This window comes from Syngnathoides biaculeatus, chromosome 14, assembly GCF_019802595.1.
Source record: "Syngnathoides biaculeatus isolate LvHL_M chromosome 14, ASM1980259v1, whole genome shotgun sequence".
In the NCBI taxonomy this organism is placed as follows: domain Eukaryota; kingdom Metazoa; phylum Chordata; class Actinopteri; order Syngnathiformes; family Syngnathidae; genus Syngnathoides; species Syngnathoides biaculeatus.
In genome coordinates, this window is record NC_084653.1 from 13,632,775 (window position 1) to 13,655,253 (window position 22,479).

The following is a 22,479-nucleotide window of genomic DNA, read 5'->3' on the forward strand; positions in this document are numbered from 1 at the left end:
TGGGGCATTTCCTGTACTGTATATAAAGTGTCGGACCGAATACGTTTTTAAACTTCCCACTTCTCCGTTAGGAAAACATCAAGTGTGCCGAATGTCGTTTGTTGTTGACTTTTTAAAAAATCAATTTTCTTGATCTTATTGCATTGGAGTATATTATATATATTTTTTGCTTATGTGATCAATGAGGTGGTCACCCACACACAAATTGTAGTGTGTGGCTGTGCTTCACATGTCTCCATCAGTGGTCTGAAGCAGTGTAATCCTCTTACATTCATTCTCTCCCTGCAGTGGGGGGTGGGGGGTGGGGAGCTGCTGCAAAGCTTTCACTCATTGCGTCGCACACTTTCTTCCCCTGTGTGTGTATGCATGTGGGAGTGACTGTGACTGCGTGTGCGTGTGTGTGTGTGATTGTGTTTGTACGTGCCGGCCGCGTGGAGCGAGCAGACAAGCAGCGTCCGGCCGGAGGGAACCCATGCGGTCCTTGCCATGACTCGACCTGGCGAGCAGAGCCTTAACGCACTTTGGATTTTGCTGTGTGTGGCCCAGCTGAGCGCAGGTACCCAGCACACACACACACACACACACAACACACACACACACACACACACACACACACACACACACCACACACACACACACACACACACACACACACATTTTTAAAAAAAAAAATTCATTATTGTCTGTGACTCAAGTACAAGTGTAACTGCTTTGTGTTTGTATTGAGACATATATTGTTTCAAAAAGTTGATCAATCAAACATCGAGATGTCCTTGGATTGGGTAGGAGTACCCAATGTTGTGTCCAGTTGAGTACTATCATGTACTCAGAAGAGTATTTAATCATACTGGCAACCTGGAGATTTGGAATATTGTTTAACATCAACTAAAAAAGTGACAAAACTCCCTTTTCCTGAGCAACCTTAAATAATGTCTATGCTTTCATAGATTAATTAAAACATAAATGAACATATAATAGTCAACCATTCGACCGCTTTAATCCTGACATCTTTTTCATGAAATCCATAACTACTGCATTCTCCCTGACTGACACTGACAGTAGTGCTACTTCATGGCAAGAAAACAGTGGCGGTTTCTGGTATTTGCAATATGCGCGGCCACTCAGAGCCACAATGTGTTTCCGTACGTGCAGAGGTGGTTAGTAACACGCTCGATTTACTTGTTATGTTGAGCTGCATTCCGATCGCTATTTTCACTTTTATTCATCTAATATGCAGTATGTAATGTTATACAAATCCGAGTCATGAATCATCTGTGTTGATTGTTGGGCTCTTCAAGGATTTAGCTAATACAAGTGAGAGGTTATTAGTGGTGATGTTCAAACCCAATTCCAATGAAGTTGGGACATTGTGTCAAATGCCTGCAACCCGTTTCAAAGAAGCTGGGACAGGTGGTAAAAAATACTGAGAAAGTTGAGGAATGCTCCTCAAACACCTGTTTGGAACATCCCACAGGTGAACAGGCTAATTGTGAACAGGTGGGGGCCATGATGAGGTATAAAAGGAGCTTCCCTGAATTGCTCAGTCATGTACAACCAAAGGTGGGGCACAATCACAAGGAATTTTGTGATTTCATCATCTGTGATGCACAATATCATCAAAAGTTTCAGAGAATCTGGAGAAATAACTCCATGTAAGCGGCAAGGCCAAAAACCAACATTGAATGCCGGTGACCTTCAATCCGTCACTGCATCAAAACTGACATCATTGTGTAAAGGATGTCACCACGGGCTCAGGAACACTTCAGAAAACCAAAATCAGTAAATACAGTTCGGCGCTACGCTACTTCCGTAAATGCAACTTAAAACTGTAATATGCAAACCAAATGCCATTTATCAGTAACACCCAGAAATGCCGCCGGCTTCTCTGGGCCCGAGCTCCTCTAAGATGGATTGATGCCGAGTGGAAAAGTGTTCTGTGGTCCGACGAGTCCACATTTAAAAAAAGTTTTGGGAAATTGTGGATGTCGTGTCCTCCGGGTCAAAGAGGAAAAGAAGATTCCAGACTGTTATGGACGCAAAGTTCAAAAGCCAGCATCTGGGAGGGTATGGAACTGTGTGAGTGACAATGGCATGGGTAACGTACACATCTGTAAAAGCACCATTAATGATGAAAGGTAGATACACGTTGTGGAGAAACATATGCTGACATCCAAGCAACATTTTTTTTCATGGATGCCCTTGCCAATTTCAGCAAGACAATGCCAAAACTTTCTGCACATTACAACAGCGTGGTTTCAGAGTAAAAAAGTGCAGGTTGTACACTGCCCTGCCTGCAGTCCAGACCTATCTCCCTTTGAAAATGCGGGGCGCATTACGAAGCATAAAATACGACAGCGGCGACCCCGGACTGCTGAACACCTGAACTTGTGCATCAAGCAAAAATGCGAAAGAATTCCACCTATAAAGCTTTAAAAATTAGTGTCCTCATTTCCCAAACATTTATCGAATGTTAAAAGAAAAGGTGATGAAACACAGTGGTAAACATCCCTGTCCTGTCCCAGTTTTTTAAGAACGTGTTGCAGCCATAAGATTCTGATTGAATGATTATTTTCTAAAAACAAAGTTTGTCAGTTTGAACATTAAGTAGTGCAGTGTATTCAATTAAATATATAAATCATTGTGTTTTGTTTTTGTCTAACACAAGGTCCCAACTTCATTGGAATTGGGTTTGTAGTATGATGTCGTCATTGGGGAGGGGGGTGGCTGAGGTTATTTTGTCTTTGGTAGAAAGTGACTAAGAGTGTCATGACACGGCCGCAATTGTATGCTCTTGCTTTGCCGAGGGGTAAATTAAACATAAAAGTTGATGGAGGCTTGCATTATTGCTTGACAGTCGACAAATGGTCTTTTTTTTTTTTTTTTTTTCCACCATTGACAGTAAATTCAAATTAGGAGTCAAAGTACCCACAATGTGTATTTTGTCAACAGATTTGTAGATTTGTTTTGCTACACTTGTTCTGATTCAGGTCAACACATGTGCAGCAAGAAGATGGATAAGTCCATTGCATGGGAAGGGACAGGGAGCACTGTAAACCATCGTGATAGATTCTATATTTTGATGTTTTTAAGCGCCTGGATCGAGACTAAAACTATAAGTATTACTTGAAATTGAGGAAAACTTTTATTAACTCTGCCACTGCCTCTGTTTGTTTCACCTCTGCATGGACGAGAGGTCGTTGCCTTTTAACAGTCTACGGGGGGACTTACTTTCGTCACACAAAGATCAACAGTGGGGGGTGCAGAAAAGCAGTACTGCGCAATAATGTACAATAAGTGCAATAAAGTACAATAAGCGCAATAAAGTACAGCATAATTATGTTCCTGGGTAGCTGTTGACAGTTCATGCAGTATACACCACATGTAAGCCCAAACTAGTGCCAAGGGCATTCGTGTATTTTATTCAGGGGAAATAATATGCATATGGATCACTTTTCTGTAGAAAGTGAGATAATATAATTAAACTATATGTGACCTACTATCTGTATTGCAATAATAATTATCGTGTAATTGCCATTAAAATTTCCAAAAGTCGTCAAGTAGTCCTTTATGTAGGTATACATTAATGCTTATAATATTGGGTCCATATTCTTGTAGAAAATACAACTTTCAGGGTAATATTTAGGATTATTTTTATGGTAAAGTTACAGTACATATTATTTTCAATAAGTATTCATTTTTTGCCATTTTTTGGGTAATATTTTTTGTTTGAAATCGCCTTATTTTTGTGGTAATAGATTTCTATCATTTTAAATATTTTTTTCTGAGATTTATTCTTAAATAAATTAATTTTCCCTGATAATAGTAAACATATATATATATATATATATATATATATATATATATATATAATTAAACTAAATAACATTGGAATGCTTCATGGACATCAAATTCCTCATCCCATGGAGGTCTGGGTTCAGAACCAGGCACACAATCCTAGTGGGAAATCAGATCATGGGCTGATCCAACTTCTATGGAAATCAAAATTGAGCCTCAGTGGTGTGAGTGGCGTGAATGCACTCCCTGCAATGCTGGGGCCTGGTGCCGATGAGACGACAGATGTTCTCCTGAGCAATCTTTTCCCCAACCCGGATCGGAACATAATCAACTCTGGAAGAGTCTGTGCTGCGATGCGGCATCGATACAAGGTACCAGATGTGCTCGATCGCTTTGGAGTCTGGGGAACGGGCAGACCAGTCCAAAACATAGATGATTTCATTGGGCAAGCTGAGTTGTTGTCCTCCTATGGCCGTGCTCTTGGTATCTCCTCCATGCTCTGAACAGTGTGCCAGGAGGTCCGGATTACGCATTGACGTGCCATCCATACTGAGCTGCACTACCTGAGCAACTTCTGTGGGTTGTAGACACCGCCTCAGTAGAACGGGCAAATGGGAAAAAGTGACTTCAAAAATCATGCAGAAAGGAGGCAAACAGGGAAATGGTCTCTGGTCGCCGCCCGCAGATCCGTTCCGTTGTAGAGTCGTCTTGCTAATTGCTGCTCATTATCACCTGTTGTCTGTCCTGATTGCACAACAGCCGGTGAAATGAATTCATATTTGGCGTTGCATTCTAATTAGACCATCTGATCTCCAACAGAAGAGTGATTGATTTGGAGTTGCATAGTGGTGTTTTAGTGTTCCGAGTATTACACATTTTTTTTTCTTAGAAATTTAATTTTTTATGGTAATATTTTCTTTCAGGAAAAATGTTACCCTTTCCTGGTAATGTTCTATTTTTTTTCAAGTAAAAGTGTATTTCTTCTAGCGATACTTTCAATTGCTCGTCAAATAACATCCATCCCAAACCTGTGGTCCTCCACCGTGCCGCTTTATCAGATAACACCTTTGTCAAATCTATCAAGATTTTTTCATTATATTTTTCCTCAAATAATTTTGTTACTTATCAGCATATTGATTTCTCAGATTAAAAAATAATAATAAATGAATCTTACAAAATGCTTAACTTGATTTTTTTGCTATTTCAACTTTCTTTCCCTTGCTTTTCATAATTTAAAGATTACTTTTATGTGATTAATTTTTTTCCCTCTCTTGTAATATTAAAAGAGTCTCTTAATAATTTCCAACGGGATGAAGGTCCAGACTCTGGTTTTAATTCCCTTTTGGCCAAGCCCTTCCTTTCCTGATTTGAATATGTAGCCCCCCCACAAAATAAATAAATAAAATCGGGATTACGAGGCAAACCATTGCTTCATACTAAATATGAGAAAAAAATACTGATTGAATGTGTGTGTGTGTGCAGATGCTTTTATCGATAAGTCCACCCGCACTTCATTTGGGGACCGGAAACACAATGACGCCATCCGTCATCATCCTAATGAATCCCAAAATGGGTTGAAAGTGTTTCCCTCATCACAATCTGGAAAAGAGCAAGCATTCATGAAAGCCAGTCATCACTTCAAGGTTTGCAAATTACAATTTTCATTTCAAACAATTCACAGAAGCAGTCCCTGGAGGCCAGCAGCACGGTGCCTACGAGGGGATAGTGGGTGGCACGTTTGCCTAGCAGTGAAGAGTATCTGTGTTCCAACTCCTGCTTGCGCATCCCCATTATATTTTTCTATTTTATGACACTTCTGCACACTAGTAGGAGAGCGTTGACAGATTACAGAACAGCCACTGTATGTTACCCGTGATCGTAAACTGCTGCTGGGCCGAGTGGTGTTACTAGTCTATCGCAGTAGTTTGCAAGTAAGGTTTAATTTTATACTCATGGCCCTAAAGTGGCACTAATCCTGGAAAAGCATTACTAGTAAGAAAGTTGTTTACTAGTGCGCCCCTATTTGCGTAGTATAGGACAAAGAGCAAACTAGTTGTTGTTTTCCTTTCAGCTTGTCCCTTTCGGGGTCACCACAGCGTATCATCTCATTGTTTGGCACAATTTTTACACTGGATGCCCTTCCTGACGCAACCCTTCTCAGGGAGTGGGGGCCCCAGTGGGATACGAACCCACAACCCCTGGTTTATCAAACCAGTGCTCAAACCACTGAGCTACAGGGCCTCAAAGAGCAAACGAGTACAAAATCAAAATGAATATCAAGGATATCAAATAAATCCCGATGAATTAATTATAATGAAAAGTTAGATGTGCCATGTAATTGACCAGTCCAGGACGTAATTAATTCCCCACCCCAAAAGTCACGCATCACCCGAATGAGGATAAGCGCCATCGAAAATGTCTGGAGAGAAGTCTATGCGTATTTATGTCAGGAAATCTGATATTGTTGCAAGTTGACTTGGCAGAGAAAAGGAAGTTTTTATTTTGTTATCACAAATACTTGTCAGATGACTCAGAGACACGAAAAGAAGTAAAAACAGTTCCCCATTACATAGCAGATGAGTTTATTTAATTGAATATTATAATAATGAGTCTCACATAACCCTTCCATTTTCTCAAATTGTTTACTTGCTCTCGACTCTAGTAGTTGCCTGGCAACTGCTGGATGAGAAATGAAAGAATTTTGATAAATACTTGAGATTCTTTGGGAGAAATAAATAAAGGGAAAAAAAAGATATAAACCTATCTCAAGGTCTCCGTGGCTGACGAGCTCAAACCTCAGAATTTGAAGAAGAGGCTACGTCACTTTGTTGCTATGCGTGACGTCTCTGCTGTTTTTGTGTGTTGAAGTTTTTGTATCTGACATGCACATTTCCGACACGAAGACACACGTGAGGTGCAGAATTCAGAATCGATGCATTTAGCAAAAAATAACAAATCAATTCCAATAAAACTTGGTAGAGCCCATCCATCCATTTTCTCAGCCGCTTATCCTCACCGGGGTCACGAGATAACCTAAGCCTATCCCAGCAATCATCAGACAGGCGGTGGGGGTAGACCCTGAATTGGTTCCCTACCAGTCGCAAGGCACATAGAAACAAGACAAGCACTTACAATCACAGCTAAGGGCAAGTTAGAGTTTTGGGGATGTGGAAAGAAACAAGAGTGCCTGGAGAAAACCCATGCAGGCATGGGAAGAAAATGCAAAGTCTACACAAGCGGGGGTAAGAGGACGATGTGTAATCATTGCCAAATATTCGTGTCTGGAGCATTGTTACTGCTGTCACTTGGCCTGTGTGGCAACAAATGTGTGCGGGTACCCTTATTAAATTTAGAACTGCTGTTGACTTGAAGCCCCACTGTCATGAAATGCATGATTTTTAGTATGTTGCTAATGAAAAAAAGCCAACCAGAATGGACCCATCCGTTTTTCTCACCACAAAACATGATTTTGACGTAAATGGCTTTTTGTTACTCCCGCCCTGAAAATCCTCTCGAGGTAATTGTTTTGGAGAAGAAGCAGGAAGTGACGTAATCAGTAGGTGCGCACTTGTGTGTTTATACTAGTTTTACCTGCTGGAAGGTAGCTCTTTGTTCCTTCGTGTTAGCCAAAATGCCGGCTTGTTGGATTGCTGGATATTGGTTGAATACTTGGGAGGATAGATTTACTCTTCATATGTTTCCAAAAGACCTGGTTTGTCGTGAAAAATGGATTGCACAGTTGCAAAGGACGAGAGCTTCGTGGGTTTCCAAATGACAGGTAGGTGTGTATAGAGCTACTAAAAAAAATCTAATAGTTGGGGGGGAAGGGGGTGGGCGGGCTAGAGACGTAATCCTCTCAGAACGTAACAAAAGATCCCTGTACGTAAGTCAGGGGTGCTAAATGTGTCGATGTTCCCGTCAGCTTCGGCCGGGGTGGCTCATACATACTGTCTGGGAGTCTGTTATCAGTTAGAAGTGATCCACATATCATCTAAATATGGCTCGAAACGATAGGATAATATTGCTTCGGTCACTTCGCTCGATTGTGAGATGTTCTCTTCTTCAAAAAGAGCTTCCGTGTCAGAAGGGGCGGCGAAAAAATCCGAAAGTCTCCATTGTTCCGCTCCCATAGCAGGTGCCACTACATGTTTTCAATGCCGAATGTTCCAGTGCGACGTCTGCTGATGATCTCTTGGATGTCGTATAATGATCCTTCTGCAACTTTGCGCATGGATGACACGCTCTCCACTCATATTTATTTTTTTGTATAGACATTGAAGTGAATAATGTTATATGTATTTTTCCTTACAATGTCTATTTTAGAATGTTTATAGCCACGACACTGGTGCTTTAAATATGTCTGCAAAACCCGTGTCAATCTAAGCCCAAACCTGATTGTTCATATTGCCCCCCCCCCAATGTAACTGTGCCATCCAGCGAGATAAGTTAAAATAATCATCATCACAGTGCGTTCAATATATTGATTTCAACAACGATTCAGAGGTTTTGATGCGCCATGTGTACATATTTATGTATGGAATACTTCTCACATCCACCACAGAATTTGTCGGCCTATGCCCCGGTCGAAATTCACCAAATTTTTGTTAGTTCAGGGGGCTACACAAGGGCAATTCCAGGATCAGAGGCCAAAGGGGTTCTGAGTTTCTAGCCAAACAAGATCTATTTCACTGAAAGACAGCCGCAACCCTCGTTAGGGAAAGCCCGTGACTGAACCATCAAAAGTGATAAAAGTTATTCAAATGTTGAGGCACAGATAAGAGGAATGGATTAAATTTCCAAAACATATTGTATTTGCACTAATTTCCGGGGTAATGCAACTCATTTTGATACAGCAGCACCTCTTCATCCTGTACATATTAACAGCATGCATTTTTGGGGGACGCCTGAAGCACTCCCGCCCCCAAACCCCAAAGTGTAATTTAAATTTTAATGGCTCTGCTGTACATATTAGATAACTTGAAGACTTCAAATATTTATGAATGAATGGAAGAATCCAGATTTTAATGAAATGTCATGATTAAATGCCGTGTTTGGTGAGCTGCGGATCGAGGACGTGCTTGTCAAACAAAGCATGACAGCAGCTCCAAGTGGAACACGAGATTATGTGGGTGTTAAACTAAGAGGCATTACTCCTGTTCCTCCACACCAGCCACAGCCGCTTAACACGGCCGCCATTACATAACGGGTCTGCTTCCAAAGTAACAAACACGCCGTCAGGTACACCTGAAATAAGTCGCATAGCGTTTATTTGGTCAAAACGGGCCCGTTACTTTTGTTTCACCTCCGCAGATGATGCCATGATTTCATATCAAATGCAGTTGAAATTGACCCCTCCGTACAGGGCACTTAACCACGCCTCCTGAAGTGACGTCACGCCACGCGCGCTGACGTAAGACAAACAGTAAAAATGGCAAATACAATACAATACAATACATTCTTAACTGAGAGAGATGCCATGCTTCTGATTTCATTCAATCATTCACACGTAGCAATGTTATGCTAGCGGAGAACGTCTCATTCATTTATACGAGACGTGTATTAAAAATCAAATTTAGGGCATATCTTCGTGCAAACACAGTCTGGTTAAGCTTCGGCCGCGAGCCGGCAAGAAAGCGACACGATTGTGCAGTCCGATCATCGCTAAATATCGCTCAACAAAGAATAAGTGTGTCAATCGTTCACACGTAACGGTGTTATGCTAGCGGAGAACGTCTCATTCATTTATCCGAGACGTGTATTAAAAATCAAATTTAGGGCATATCTTCGTGCAAACACAGTCTGGTTAACTTTCGGCCGCGAGCCAGCAAGAAATCAATACGTTTGCGCAGTCCGATCATCGCTAAATATCGCTCAACAAAGAATAAATGTGTCAATCGTTCACACGCAGCAGTGTTATGCTAGCGAAGAACTTCGAATTCATTTATACGAGACATGTATTGAAAATCAAATATTGGGCATTCCTTCGTGCAAACATATGTGTTCCGGTTGATATTAGATGGATTTAGTTGATGATGCGGTCTTCCACAAAGTTTGATCCATCGAAGGCATTTTTCGTACTGGGTTTTCGGTTTTGGAAAGGGTACGAATCAAACTCCACCAAGTAGCCTTTCAGGATACCTGTCGTCACTATTACAAAGTCCGTGACTACACCTCTTAACCATATTTTTTGTTAAATAACCCAAATACGCGATAAAACGCTAACTAAACCTTTATTGGACCATGCAATGTTGTCAGAGAAAATGGCTGGAGCAAAAACGGGCTTTGGTTTATGCAGATCTCTGGCCTCTGATTGGTCAGTGACGCGGATTGCGCAATATCCACGGAGGGGTCAATTGTCATTGCTTGAAATCGTGGGGAAGTGAACGCGGAACCATGATTGACAAACGATTTGGAGAAGCAAGACATTCCGCATCCAAGGCAATTTTAAAGATAATTATTTGAAATTTGTGAAGAAAAGCTTTTTTTTTTGTCTATATAAATAAGTTGTATTCTTCCAGTTGTTATAATTAGTGATAAAAGTCTTCCAGATTTTCCCGGAATTCCGGATTTTCAAATTTTCATGAAAATACCTCCAGAAAATTGAGGAAAAATGGCCTAAAATTAATCCGGATATTAGCTGACAACATTGAACGAACACGCATTTGAGTTCGTTGTTTTCCTTTCACGAGCGTAGCCATGTTGAGCCACAAACACTAGTAACAGTAATGACCCTCTCCTCGCATTCTCATGACCTCGCCATATCTCGGAGATTTCGCAATTTTGGCGAGAACGGAAGCCACAAAGGGTGCACGTGTGCACACAAAAGGCAGATTAATCATTGAATGTCGCGTGTTTGAATAGCATTTTATGTAAACTAATTCATGCGTGATGTTCAAACAGGTTGACAGGCAAGCTGACATACGTGCAATAGACGCGAGTGTTAGGAACACGTTCAACTAGTCATGACTTGAGGAAAAGGAGTTGAAGGGAGATTTTTCTTGCCCGACTACATTAGTAAGGTCGACAAACCTGGTAAGTCAGTTAAAATCACATATATATATAAATAAAGGCAACCCATTATGCTATTAGTATTACTAGATCTATATCAAAGATGAGCGATCTGGTCGAGTGTATCAGTACAACGCAACGTGACAAGTTTGAGACTCAAACGTTAATAGTAATTACTACAGATCAACTTCTTTAACATGTTTTGCTGTACGGTGTAGAAATTTTGATATATTTTTGTGTATATTCTATATCTATACTATAATAATGTATAATCATTTAAAAAAAATAACACAGCCGTCGATACAAACGTAAAAAGGGAACTCCAAAGGCACACGAGCTACCAATTATCATCTCAAGTGGTGCTTATGTTTCCCTTTAGGTGACAGCTATCTAAACATCAATGATGCTGCAACGTTGAGAGCTAATATGACTTCTTCTTTTCCTTACAGCTTGTCCCGTTAGGGGTCGCCACAGTGTGCCATCTTTTTCCATCTAAGTCTATCTCGTGCATGTTCTTCTTTAACACCCACTGTCCTCATGTCCTCCCTCACATCATCCATCAACCTTTTCTTTGGTCTTCCTCTCACTCTTTTGCCTGGCAGCTCCACCCTCAGCACTCTTCTACCAATATACTCACTCTCTGGCCTCTGAACATGTCCAGATAATACAACATATAACGATACTTCAAAATATTATGAAGAGCGATTAATATTACTGCAGTAATAGGAACAGACAAATTATATTTGCATTGAATCAGTGGGGAAAGATGATTTGAGACGCGTGTGATTTGACTTACAAGCTTGCTCAAGCAACAGATGAAACTTGTATCCCAAAGCCCCGCTGTACTTTTGTATGTTTACTGAAGTACAGGCGTTGAATCACTACTTTTACGTTTTACCGTTGACTGTATTTCATGTTAAGTGTGCTGTCGTCGTTTCAGGTCTGAAATGCGCGTGCCAGCTGTGCGACAACCACGTTTGCGAGACGTCCGCCGACGGCGCCTGCTGGAACTCTGTGATCCTGATTGCTGGACGAGAGGAGACGCTCAAGTCCTGCCTGTCGCCGTCCGAGATGAGAGGTCCGCTGTACTGCTACAGCTCCCCCAACGTCCCCAAGAGGAACTGCTGCTTCACCGACTTTTGCAACAACGAAACGCTGCACTTACAGCCCGGTACGCTCACACCCGGCCATTACTGTACTGTAAGTTGTTCATCTAACCCGCCCTCTAGTTGTTCTTGTTCATTTCAAATGTTTCTCCGACCACGTGTTGCCACAAATTTCCATTTTACAACGACATAAATATCACAAGAGGGCATGAGTAGGTGTTGAATAGCATTCACGTATCCAGTGGTGCCTTGATGTAGAGCTCGTGCACCGACATCATCAAATGACGTAACTGGCAGGAAGTGTCGGTCAAACAAACCATTCTTCAATGCTGAGTCGGTTGGAGACGACGCGAAAATACGTCCTTTAGCACGACGCACAGAGTTTGGTCCAATACTGTAAACATCTAGAAGGTGATAATAAACGAAGGTACATGGAAAAAATGAGAGACACTTGGCATAGAAGACCTGTATTCAACGCCGAAGTCGATGTTTTCACCGATACGAAATTGGACTGTTAACCCGCTTCCGCTTTTCTTTGACAACTGGATCTACACATGGATCTGGTGAGTAAGTCGTCGAGATTTACACGAAAGAGTATGAAAGCGTAGAAAAGTGTGGACAAATACTTCCTTGCTGGATCTGTTCTCAATCGAGAATAAATCCCACATAGTGATGGAGCCACTCAGATTTTTTCCATACAAATGCCAATATTGAAATGACCCCTGGTTTTACACAAACTCGCATTCATTAACTATATTTGGAAAAACAAAAAAAAGGACTGAGACGGCTCCTCGTACATGAAAGCGCGTTGCGGCCACGCGAAACTTCTCTCTTTTTTTTAAATATGCATTGTTCTCAAATGAGTCCAATGCGTAATTAAAAAAAGAAAATAAACCGCTGGGATAGGCTTCAGCCACCGTACACGGAAGCATGTTGCGGCCACCTGTTAACTTATGTAAACCTCTGTGTGACCAACGGTTTATTTTCTTTTTTGAAATACGCATTGAGCTCATTTGCGAAGAATACATATTTTAAAAAAAATGAGAGAAGTTTACCGAAGTTCAACGTGTGACCACAACGCGCTTCCCGTATGTTGGAGACGACTCCCTGTCTTTTTTTAAAAAAACGCATTGTTCTCAAATGAGCCAACTTGAAATTATAAATGCTTCTTGGGAATTTGAGATTGAGAAGAATAATTCCTACACAGTCGTCGTGTGTATTTGGTTGGGCACCATCCATCACGTTTGATTGCCAAAATCCATCGATCTTTTCTGGTCTGGTATTCTGTAGAATGATCTCTTTGAATATCTGTGTCGTCTGTTGTGACAACCAATGAATATTCTGCTCCGGTTCAATGTCCCCCAGAGTGTCGAGCAGCTCTTTTTGACCGGCAATATGGCGCCGTGAAAATGGTGACGTCATGTGGACGAGCTCTATATGAGTGACTTGACTAAGCTGTGATTAAAGAAATCTGCTTTTTTTTTTTCATTTTGTTTTTAATCTGTTTTTATAAAAAACAATACTACAGAGTGCTATTTTTCCTTATACAAAAACATTTGTTTTGTTTTTCATTTCAAAGGTGAACGATGATTAGAGATGCAGGAGTGGGGTCATCGAACAGATTTAAAACTGTGATTCCTGAATAAATCCAACAATTAACTTTGAGCCAATCGAGCCGAAGAAGCATCACTGAAACTGGGTGGGGAGTGTGCTGGTGGTTGTGGAGGGGCGGGTGGGTGGGGTGGGGGCATTGTAACCCAAGCAGACGAGGCTGGACAGGAGCAGAAACAGGAAATCAGACATCACCCCCCAAAAAAAACCCAAAACATTGTACATCCAGATCATCACATATACTTTTTAATTTGACTATATATAATGCACCTTTTCAAATGCCCCAAGTAGTATGAATGATTCAGCGTGCAAAACATAAATTGCATTTTTGAGTGTCAAATCATATTTTCAAATGTGGCGCCTGGTGCAGTAATGACATATAGAGAGATGAATTTAGTTCTGGCATTGTCATTTGTTCCCGTCCTTGCCTCGGGAGTCAATCGCTGTGGGATTTCCCACTCATTGTGGCCCCGGCGAGACGAGGTTGATTCTGATCCTGCTTAGGATCCTGTGACATAACAGCGCTGGCACAGGCCACGAGACCGTGTTCAAGCACCCCCCCCTTCCTCTATTTATAAATACTGTACAGTCCAAATAAATGCTAAATGGTGGCCAAAAGACTGAGCAGGATTAATTACACTTGTAGTTAGACAACAGGAGCCGATGGAAACTGATCAGAGGCCGGAAGAAATCTTCCTTGCAAAGTAGAGATTATTTTTCGGACAGTAACTCATGTCTTTCTTCAGAAATTGTCACATGATCCAAAATTAGGCAGTGTAATGTAACTTTTTCCTAAACATGGACTGTCTATCAATGAACAAGTGCATTTATGCCAATTTTGTCAAATTTAGAAGGGTGCAGTTTTTTTCAACATTTTTTGTGCATCTTAACTTGGTCGTCACCAGAGAAGTGACCGTTCAGTCCTTCTTTTAAAGGTCCACAAAGATGATAATCTGATGATCAAAGTGAGTACTGTGTGGCTATGGTTGTCCAGGCAAAAGAACTGGTGACCTCATGAGCTCCTCCTCACCCGAAACAGGCTCTTGTTCTCTGCCTTTGATCCTGGTCAACCACTTTTTTGACTGTGCTGCAGCCTATTCCAATTTGCAACCTTTGGAAAATGTTTAGTTGTGGCTCCCCTTCCAGAGCAAGAAATTCAATGACAGTTCTCTGCTTCTGCTTCAGGCATCCTGGCTGAAAGAAGCCTGGTTTATTTTAAAAAGAAATCTTCAACAAGTATTTAAACTTCTAACTGTGGACATTTCTGAAAGAAAAATATGAGTAGGTTAGATTAGATTGGGCTCATTACTTTTTGACTGCCTCTTGTATTTCTACTTTGTTCCTTCTGACCACCAAATACATTTGCCATGAACACAAGACAAACTCAGACAAGGATAAAGTTAGTTTTACAGCACATGAGCATATTGGAGGGCTTGTATTTAGGGAAAAGGCCGAAGATGTCTTGGGAAACTGTGATGGAGTTCAACTGCACATTGAGCCGTCTACAGTAGACGTTTTGGCCAACACGGGCGCATGTGCTGGCAAGTACTTCATGAGCAATAAATGAACTGAAAAGTTCCCCCCCCACCCCCTCGCCCCACAATATACCAATGGTTTTTAAACATTTGTTTAATAACTTTTTTGGAGTACATAGTGGGGCTTTGAAATACTTTACATTTTTTCCAGAAACGAGCCGCTGTTCGGCCAATGTTTTGCCCGGGCTTGTTCTTTTTTTTTTTTTTTTTTTTTTTTTTCGGAATGAATGCTTTGGTGACAATGAACTTTGCTCACTTCTTGACAGACACCATTTTGGTAAAGAGTGAACTTGTCTTCAAAAAGAGCCTTCAAGCTGTTTCATGCTGCTCCTAGCTGAAATTGAATTAAACTAAACATAAAACAAAATCATCTTGGCAAATAGTTTGTCAAAAACACACAAGGAATTTGTCACCGATAGTTGGAGCCGCTCTAGTCAATTGCCAGAGACTACTTTTGAGACTTAAAGACATTGCGAAAACACAACGGGAATTGGTCTGTGTCTTTAAAATAAAAAAACAAAAAAAAAATTTTGCCTTATAAAAGTATGTGTACATTCATAATGGTAACAAACAATGCAAAACACCATATACGGGCAAACAAATGCCTTTTTTACGTAGTGGTGTTACAACACTTTTAAGCAATGCATATTTGAATATAATTGGAGGAACAATACTCAAACTGTTTTCATAATACTCAGGCATATATTCTTTATTGTTTCTGAAGAAAGACTAATATTACTGTGACTTGGGGGCTTTGAGCGGCTCCATGTATATTGATATGTCTGACCCTAGTGAGGATAAGCAGGAAAAAATAGTTGCTTTTGTACTTACACAAGTAATGTGACAATACTGATTTAATTATTTGCTTATTAAGTTTTAACAAAGTACAACATTATTAAATGCTATTTTTCTTTTTAAAAAGAACAGTGCTTATGGCCACGCTACCCTGAGAACGCCTGATCTCGTCAGATCTTGGAAGTCAAGTGGGTTTGGCACTGGTTAGTACTTGGATGGGAAACCGCCTTGGAATACCAGGTGCTGTAAGCTTCTCTCTCTGGCTAAAATGCAGAGGGGTTGCGTCAGGAAGGGCATCCGGCGTAAAACTGTGCCAAACAAATATGCGTTCATCTGAGATGACACGCTGCGGCGATCCCTAACAGGACCAGCCAAAAGCAGAAGAAGAAAATGAACATTACAAATGCTTTTGTTCTTTCTTTTGGAACACTGCAACCCAACATAGAGATCATTTTCAATTGGGGAAGATGATGTGATTTGAGATACAGGCCTGGTGATGGAGCCTATTGAACTTGTATCTCAAGGCACCACCCCTCTCATTTATTGTTATGCCCTTGCATGTAGGAAAGGAGAACCAACAGTTGCCGATACACTTTTCACCATTTATTGAAAGCGGGGAGAACAGTAAAACCTACTCACATGGAAGCTGCTGTTATCCACAGCTCCCACCCAAACACTCACATGCAGACTTACTGACTTCAAATGCCCCATTCCTTAACGCCACAGGCATGTATGACATATCGTCAATGAACATTTGACCAGAGTGTTTGTGAACACAGCAGCAAAAAATACTATTATTATTATGTAGCTTTTTTTTTTTTTAAATAGCTGGTTCTATAAGTTTGTATTATAATTTTTTTTTAGAATGACATGGCATACTGGGAGACCGGATCAAACGCTTTTGGCTATTGGTGTCCCAGTGTGTAGTACAGTGTTGTACTTTAGCTGCAGTTGTGGCCACGCAGTACTCCGTGTAGCTCTTGTTTGTGCCCAGGGCTCATGAGTCCACCCACAGAGCCAAATAAAGGTCAGGCACAGCAAAGGCCACAAATACTTATCACTGCATGCACGTCAAGATATGATCCATCGTGGTGTTTTTTTGTACTGTGTGGAGGAAAGTTTATTCGACTAAAAGCTTTGATTTTCGCTCATTATTGGGCAGTGCCAGAGATGTTTGTTACGACATACAGTACAGAGTTTGCGGCATCTTCAATGTCTTTGTTTTTGTTTCCAGTTCAAGTTTGTCTTAGTGTGTGTGGCAGGCCACCTATAAACAACCATTTTAGTTTCTCTAACCCTAACCTGGCGTGCAAGTTTTTGAAACGCCGGAGGAAGTTCTTGGACTTGCACTTTAGAGAACTGTCTTCAAATACCGCCCGAGGGTGCAGTAATCACAGTGAGCACATCCTCCCAAGCGACTTCTACATAGTTTCAAGGACAAAACCATGATTTGATCCTTTATAATGGATGATTTGGGCAATTAAATTACAAATATTAAAGTGATAATAAAGTGTTCATAAATAATGACAAAACGAAGTCTTTGTAAATCCATTTTACCATTTCAATTTGGCCTGAAAACTTTGTTCACTGCTGCTTTTTCAATTTTTTTAACCTTTTTATTTGCTGCTTTGCTTGGTTAGAGTTAGCAGATGTTAACATTTCATCTTGGAGTTTGTTTTCTTTTTCAATTCATCTATTCTAATTTTGTATAATTATGCTTATGTTTTAGATTTTACACAGTGGTGCCTCGAGATATGAATGATGACCCGACCTATAAGTGTTTTTCAGTTATTCGGGGGATTTTTTTGCTTTGACTTTTTGAGGGACGAGTTGTTCCTCAACCTGCAAGGTGGCAGTAAATTCACATTACTTCACAATCAGCATTAGTTTGGTAGATAGTGAATTAATCAATGTGTATTGCCACTTCCAGTTAACATTTACTGTCAAACTAAACATCAAACAAAGTCGATTACACCATGTGTATTTAATACAACCCCATAACTTTGCCTTGAAGTTGGCTAGCTTATGATAGTTCAAGGATAAAGAATACTTGAATACAAACAATGGAGCAACAAATGTAGACAGACATAGATGTATGAACATGTAGGTTATTACTTGGGTAGAACTCATTACTGCACCTTAGTAGGGAGTGATTGTTTAAATTCTTTACATCCTTTTCAATTATATAACTAATTATGTAATTATTGTTTTACAGCATGAGTATAATCATATGATAATAGTATGATAGGGCTATTTTTCTTATTAAAAACCCACTTGTTTTTTTCTTGGGGGAGCCTGGATTGAAATGAATGGAAATGCCATTGAAATGAAAGATACTTTCATTTCAATTTGGAAAGATGATTTGACATATGAGTGCTTTGGATTGCGAGTAGGGAACAAATTGAATTTGTATCTCATGGCAACACTGTATACTCTATATTATCACTATTAATTATTATTAATCTTATCTTTCTTTGCCTCTGTGGGTTTGTTCGCCTTTGTGTATGACTGGCGCGACAAGAATAAACTTACCGTTGCCTTTTTTCATCAGAGAGGCCTTTGGAAGATGGCGACAGCAGCAGCGGCAACAGCGGCAACAGCTTGCAGTTGGCCGTGGTGATCGTGGTACCGTCGTGCCTGCTGTGCATAGCTGTCGTGCTGGGGGTGTTTGTGGTACAGCGTCAGCGCTGCGTTTACAGCCAGGCACGCAAACACGACCCGGAGGAGGCCCTGGATGATCACATGCTCATGTCACCCGACAAATGCCTCAAAGATCTCATCTATGACATGAGCACTTCTGGCTCGGGATCAGGTTGGCTTCCCTTCACTACTACAAACTGATACATCATAGAAATTCCATAGGGGGTTTGACAAATACCATTGATAGTCGCTGTGTTATAACCCCTTCAAAAATGGATACTTGACCATAAACGGTAAAGCAAGATTACATTGAAACACTCAGAGGCATACAATACTTATCCTCTGCAAAATAGGACGATTTTTATGACAGCTAATAGAATCACTGAGTAGTGTTGACTTTTCTGTCTGTAGGACGGTATCACGCTGCCCCCGGTGGCCAAGGTGGGCATAGTCGTAAGAGCCGCACAATGAATTTAATTAACGTATTTGTGATGCACAAAATGTAATTTTTTTTACATTTTATTTTATTAGGTCATTGTTATTATAGTGTTTTTTTTAATTTCTGAAATAGATTACCAAAATGTTAGTTTTTTGAGGGGAGGCCAAAATGAATTCATGGCACTTCCATTAATTTCAATGGGGAAAGATGATTTGAGCGCTTTCAGTTATGAACGTGATCATGGAACGAATGAAACTCATCACAAGGCAACGCTCAATGTTGAAACGTTACATTTTGACTGACAGGCTAGCGATGTATGCAGGGAATAAACTTAACTTAGTGTAGCTTAGGATAGCTATAGGTTGTTATAGATATTCAGGAGGGTCTTCTTTACTTAAAGTCATCTTGTGTCCACTCCTAAAAAGCTTTTCCTCATTCTATTAAGAGCTACAACTTGGGGTTTGCCTATTGGAAAAAAAAAAAGTGAAATATGGCGGACGCATCTTTATGCAGGGCTGCCATTGCTGGTGCAGCGAACCATAGCCCGGACCATCGTCCTCCAGGAGAGCATTGGGAAAGGTCGCTTCGGCGAGGTTTGGCGAGGAAAGTGGCGGGGCGAGGACGTGGCTGTGAAGATCTTCTCCTCCAGGGACGAGAGGTCGTGGTTCCGTGAAGCGGAGATTTATCAGACCACCATGCTAAGGCACGACAACATCCTGGGCTTCATTGCGGCTGACAACAAAGGTAGCAGAGCCTTAGACGCTGCAGTGATTCTCAAAGTGTGGTGTGGGTAGAATCACTCAAATAAAAGTTGAAACTGTGCAGAATTTTACTGACTAACTTGTACATGTTTTGTACAACCCTGTTGTATTTCACTTCTAAGCACAATTCAGTTGCATTTAATTTTTAAAAAATGTGTTTTCAAAGCTATACAGTTCCATGGTATCATTTTCCCCTCCCACCCTCCGTATTTAAGTGCAGTGTAAATTTTGCAACTCTCCACAATGTTACAGTGCCTTTAAAAATATATAATTCAGCAATGTCACAAAAGGGAGTGACACCGTACTGTGTATCATCAAGGCTGTGATTCAGTCAAAAATCACATATACACTTCAATATCGCAAACTCCAGTGTGATATTTATTTCATTCAACACTTCGACAAGCACTACTTATAAGTTATGTCATTAAAAAATAATCACATATACACTTCAATATCGCAAACTCCAGTGTGATATTTATTTCATTCAACATTTCGACAAGCACTACTTATTAGTTATGTCATTAAAATTTTTTTTTATTTTAATTAGTAATAGTTAAACAAACAATAGCATTAGCTGCAGAGTTTCGATGCTAGCACCACATGCTAATTCACGTTGATGTAAGTTTCTTTCGGCTTGTCCCTTTCGGGCTCGCCACGGCGTGTCATCTGAATAATATAGTTTAATTTTTTTAAAGGGACACTACATGTAAGAAGTGTTGAGAACCAATATTTTACAGCATTTACATTTACATATTTGACTGCCAACGGTGCATTTCAGATAACGGCTCATGGACTCAGCTGTGGTTGGTGTCCGAGTACCACGAACACGGCTCGCTGTTCGATTACCTGAACAGGTACACGGTGTCGGTGGAGAGCATGGTCGTCATCGCTTTGTCCGTCGCCAGCGGCCTGGCTCATCTCCACATGGAGATCATTGGCACCCAGGGTATGTGCATCTGTACATATTATATCAATAAATACCTGCCCAAACATTTAAGAATATTTGATGAGACTCTTTAAATACAGCACACCTACTCTTGTAGCCAATGACTGCATGTAACCTTGCTAAAGTTCTGTTTCGTTTGAAGGGAAGCCAGCTATCGCTCATAGGGATCTGAAATCTAAAAACGTCTTGGTGAAGAAGAACGGCACCGCGGTCATCGCAGATTTGGGCTTGGCCGTGAAACACGACTCAGGCACCAATAGTATTGACATCCCGACCAACCACAGAGTGGGAACCAAAAGGTTGGACAGACGTCAGTGAACACGCACTAACTACCATGACTTTGCTATTGTCAAACGATATTCATCCATCCATCATATGGAAAGTGGACGGATGCAGTTTCATGTTTAACTCCCAGAAGCAGATTCCAATAAGTCAATAGGCTCAATTTCTGTTGTCTTGTGCAGGTACATGTCCCCCGAAATCCTGGACGAGACCATCAACGCGAGCAACTTTGAGTCATTCAAGCGGGCAGATATCTACTCGTTGGGTCTAGTGTTCTGGGAACTGGCTCGAAGATGTTCAGTGAGAGGTGCAGTACCTTCCGTCATCCTCACCGTTTGCATTGTAAAAACTCAAGCTGAACCTAAAGTCTTTTCACACAGGACTTCACGAGGATTTCCAACTGCCTTATTATGACCTGGTGCCTTCGGATCCGTCTGTGGAGGACATGAGGAAGGTGGTGTGCGAGCAGAAACTGCGACCAAACATTCCAAACCAGTGGCAGAGCTGTGAGGTGAGCTACGACTCATCAGTCTTCATTTTTAATGCTCTTTCTGGACGGTGCCACAAGGTGGCGCAAAGGTCCTCTAGATAGGAACGTGGTGTCAAGGAAGCATTCTAAAACAGCTGAACTTAATTTGGAATTTATCAGAGGAACGTTTAACATGCGTTTGAACGTGATTGGTTGAGTCCGAACACGGACACAAGATGCCTCTGTGTGTTCTATGTTGACAAGCTAGGCTCTGCGTGTGATGGGCAAATTGATGAGAGAGTGCTGGTACGCCAACCCCGCCGCCCGCCTCACCGCCCTGCGGGTCAAGAAGACCGCGGCTCAATTGTCCGCTATCAGAGACGTCAAAGAGTAGAGACATTTCTCATCTCAAAGCCGGGTCAGCAATGGTGCTTCTGGACTGGGCCACACCGAGATGGGAAGGTACCCACAGGGAAGGTACCCACATGGAATTCAAAACACAATCAATCAATTGAGGTTGTTGTCGGTGCCAAAAAAAATCATGAGAGGTGCCTGTGGCAGCTTAGCACCAATCTTGTGGTCAATAGATCCAAACAGGTTGAATAAAACCATGACTATTGTATAAACCTTGCTACCTCGCATATTGAAGTGCCCTAAAATGATTCCTAGTCACCTTGTTGTGCCGTGTCTTATAGCGAACTCAGTGTTGTAAAAGATAAGTAGTGTGCTGTTTGTAAGACAAGCATACTTACTTTTCAATGGCACTTGCATTGGACGACATTGACAATTTGCTTGACAACGTTGGTCAAATCAAATGTTCAAATGCTCTGTGAAAAGAGGCGCGTTGTATTTCACACTCCAAGTCAACGGGGGGCAGCAGTGATCCGGCACCCCTGTTCTTTTACCGTGCTAACTTCCTGAAAAGATGAAAGGCGACATTCACTTACAGTGGAACGGCTTATTGGCTAATACATTCCTTTCCAGGACACTGATCAAAATCTATCCAAAATTTGGGAGAAAAGTATAATTGTTGATTTTTGATTTTAGAGGTTCCACTGCAAATTGATTCCAACTCTCGTCTCTCTCTCGAAA

At 41.1% G+C, this 22,479-nt stretch overlaps 1 protein-coding gene, 1 long non-coding RNA gene and 1 pseudogene across 4 annotated transcripts; 2 read left to right on the plus strand and 1 right to left on the minus strand.

The window, feature by feature from the left end:
• Positions 1-451: 451 nt before the first annotated feature.
• Positions 452-22,146, plus strand: LOC133511909 (TGF-beta receptor type-1). Of its 3 annotated transcripts, XM_061841005.1 has the most exons (9): positions 452-556; positions 11,744-11,974; positions 18,402-18,662; positions 19,443-19,673; positions 20,469-20,636; positions 20,779-20,935; positions 21,101-21,225; positions 21,299-21,429; positions 21,656-21,911. In XM_061841005.1, exons 1-9 carry the CDS (start codon positions 487-489, stop codon positions 21,779-21,781), a joined length of 1,500 nt encoding a protein of 499 aa, XP_061696989.1. In that variant the 5' UTR covers positions 452-486; the 3' UTR covers positions 21,782-21,911. The 3 variants fall into 3 exon arrangements, with proteins under 3 accessions (XP_061696989.1, XP_061696987.1, XP_061696988.1); XM_061841003.1 differs by lacking the exons at positions 452-556; positions 11,744-11,974 and adding an exon at positions 12,246-12,472 and having other exon boundaries at positions 21,652-22,146; XM_061841004.1 differs by lacking the exons at positions 452-556; positions 11,744-11,974 and adding an exon at positions 12,246-12,472.
• Positions 15,984-16,102, plus strand: LOC133512795 (5S ribosomal RNA; annotated as a pseudogene).
• LOC133511910 (uncharacterized) lies at positions 19,560-22,275 on the minus strand. The gene is made up of 3 exons (XR_009798064.1): positions 22,140-22,275; positions 20,537-20,646; positions 19,560-19,661 (listed from the first exon to the last, which is right to left on the minus strand). It is a non-coding gene; the product is annotated as an uncharacterized LOC133511910 (long non-coding RNA).
• Between the last annotated feature and the right edge of the window lie 204 nt (positions 22,276-22,479).

Excerpts from the sequence above, each read along its gene's own strand:
- LOC133511909 (XM_061841005.1), top strand. The coding sequence starts at position 487 with ATGACTCGACCTGGCGAGCAGAGCCTTAACGCACTTTGGATTTTGCTG. Across the intron at positions 18,663-19,442 it reads CACTTCTGGCTCGGGATCAG|GGCTGCCATTGCTGGTGCAG; the intron begins GTTGGCTTCCCT and ends ATCTTTATGCAG. Across the intron at positions 21,430-21,655 it reads ACCAGTGGCAGAGCTGTGAG|GCTCTGCGTGTGATGGGCAA; the intron begins GTGAGCTACGAC and ends TTGACAAGCTAG.